This window comes from Dipodomys ordii, unplaced genomic scaffold, assembly GCF_000151885.1.
Source record: "Dipodomys ordii isolate 6190 unplaced genomic scaffold, Dord_2.0 Scaffold7116, whole genome shotgun sequence".
NCBI lineage: Eukaryota > Metazoa > Chordata > Mammalia > Rodentia > Heteromyidae > Dipodomys > Dipodomys ordii.
This window is the reverse complement of record NW_012274329.1, coordinates 1-2,018: the sequence shown is the minus strand read 5'-3', so window position 1 is coordinate 2,018 and position 2,018 is coordinate 1. Positions and strand designations below refer to the sequence as shown.

At 72.6% G+C, this 2,018-nt stretch overlaps 1 protein-coding gene across 1 annotated transcript; it reads left to right on the top strand.

The window, feature by feature from the left end:
* Positions 1-1,161: 1,161 nt before the first annotated feature.
* On the top strand, positions 1,162-2,002 carry Ccdc166 (coiled-coil domain containing 166; the record flags this gene model as incomplete). The annotated part of the gene is made up of 2 exons (XM_013037208.1): positions 1,162-1,590; positions 1,680-2,002. Coding segments are annotated over exons 1-2 (752 nt in total), but the record flags the coding sequence as incomplete, so codon positions are not given.
* Between the last annotated feature and the right edge of the window lie 16 nt (positions 2,003-2,018).

The window sequence follows — 2,018 nt, the reverse complement described above, 5'->3', positions numbered from 1 at the left end:
CGGGCGAGGGGCGCGGCACCGGGCGGACCGCCGCGCCGGAACCGGGGAGCTGCCGGGGTCTGAACCGCTCAGGTGAGTTCCCGGCGAAGGCTTCGCGTTGTCTTCTGAGCTGCGGCCCCTTCGCCGGGACGCCACTCCCGCCGGCGGCGGCGGCCGGGCAGCCGGGAGCTCCGAACCCTGTCACCACACAGCAGCCGCCCCAGGGCCCGCAGGGCGGCCCGCACCGAGCTCGGCAGAGCTGGCTCGGCCCAGGACTCGACCTCGCAGCCCCTCCAGCACGCCGCTGGCCCCGGGCCGTCGAGGGCCACGCCGCGCCCGTTCCCTAGCGGCGAGAAGCGCGGAGGCCCCGCACGATCCGACCCCAGCGGCTCGCCCCGCAAGGGCCCACGCACTGACGGACACGCGCGGGCTTGGGAGCCGCCGAAAGAACGCACTGGGCTCTGGGCCGCGGCGGGGCATGTGCGGGACTTAATGCTGGCCTTACCCCAGTCCCACGGAGGCCGCAGGGCCAGGGCTCCTCGGGAGAGGAAAGGCCGTGGGGACGTCTGGGGCCCGCACGGGCGGGCGCGGAAGGAACCGGATAGACAGCAGACGAGGACGCTAAGACCCTGGCCCTCAGAAAACGGTCTGCGGGACTGCTGGCGGCCAGGAAGGCCAGTGCGCGAAGCCTAAGCCCCGCGCGTCTCTGCCCCTCCCGCGGGCCACGCCCTCCTCCCGCGTCTCCGCCCCCTCCCGCGGGCCACGCCCTCCTCCCGCGTCTCCGCCCCCTCCCGCGGGCCACGCCCCTTCGCCCACGCGGGTCCCGCCCCTCCGCACGCACAGGACTTGGAGGAGAGAACTGCCCGGAATGAAGCAGTCCCGCGTTGCCCAAGGAACCATGTAGGGTGGGGAAGCGACTGCGTTCTGTTCCCGCAGAAACCGGGAAACCGCGCCCGCCCAGCATCAACATTATCCATGTGCGGTGCTCCCGGGCGCAGCCGAAGTCTGGAGACGCCCGCCCGGATGTGGCCCTGTGTCTGCCCCCCGCCCCCAGCCTGTGCCCCAGAGAAGCATCCCGACCGTGGACGAGGACCCAGGATTTGGAGGCGGACGCAGGTGAGGGGCTGAGCAGGTGGAGCGGGCGGCGCACGGTGTCCTCACGAGTCCTGGCGCCCCAAGCCCATGGCGCCCAAGAAGAAGCGCGGGGCGACCGGCGGGCGCGCCGGCGGAGGCGCGGAGCCGCAGCTGTCGGAGCGCGCCCAGTACCTGCAGCACGAGTGCCAGCTGCTCTCGGAGCTGATGGACTCCTGCTCCGGCCGCGTGGACCAGGTCCTGCGAGAAAACGCCTTCCTGGACAGCGAGGCGCTGCGCATGCGCGATGAGAACCGGCTCTACGCCAACTACCTGACCGTGCATGCGCAGCGCTGCTCCAACGCCATCATAACGTTGGACGAGAAGAATCGCGTGGACCTGGCCCAGATCCACTGGCAGCGAGCTGAGCTCGCGTCGCTCTACCAGGGTCGCGAGGACGGGGTGCGCGCGCAGCTGCTGGAGATGGAGACCCGCGCAGAGCGGATGGCCCGGAAGGTCCAGGAGCTGCAGCCCTACAAGGCCAGTGCGCGCGCGCCCTAGGACGGGTCGGGGGCCCACGCGAGGGGGGCACGCTCCCCACCCCGGCGCTGACCGCGCTCCCGCCGCAGGAGCTGCAGCTGGAGCAGCTGGCGCGGATCCGGACTCTGGAGCGCGAGCTGCTGCACATGCGCGTGGAGCACACGCAGCTGCTGCACCGCGTGAAGCGGCGCTTCATGGAAGACCAGGCGGCCTTCGAGCGCGAGGCGCGCCAGCGCGTGCAGTCCCTGGGGCGGCGCGCGGAGCGGGAGGCGGCGCGCGCGCTCATCGCGCACACGCAGGCCATCAAGGCTGACAACTGGCGCCTCCGCCAGGAGCTGCTGGCGCTGCTGCGCCGGAACCGGCTGCTCATCAACCTGCGGCGCCGGCTGCTGGAGCAGCGCGAGCAGCTGCGGCACAATCACGAGGAC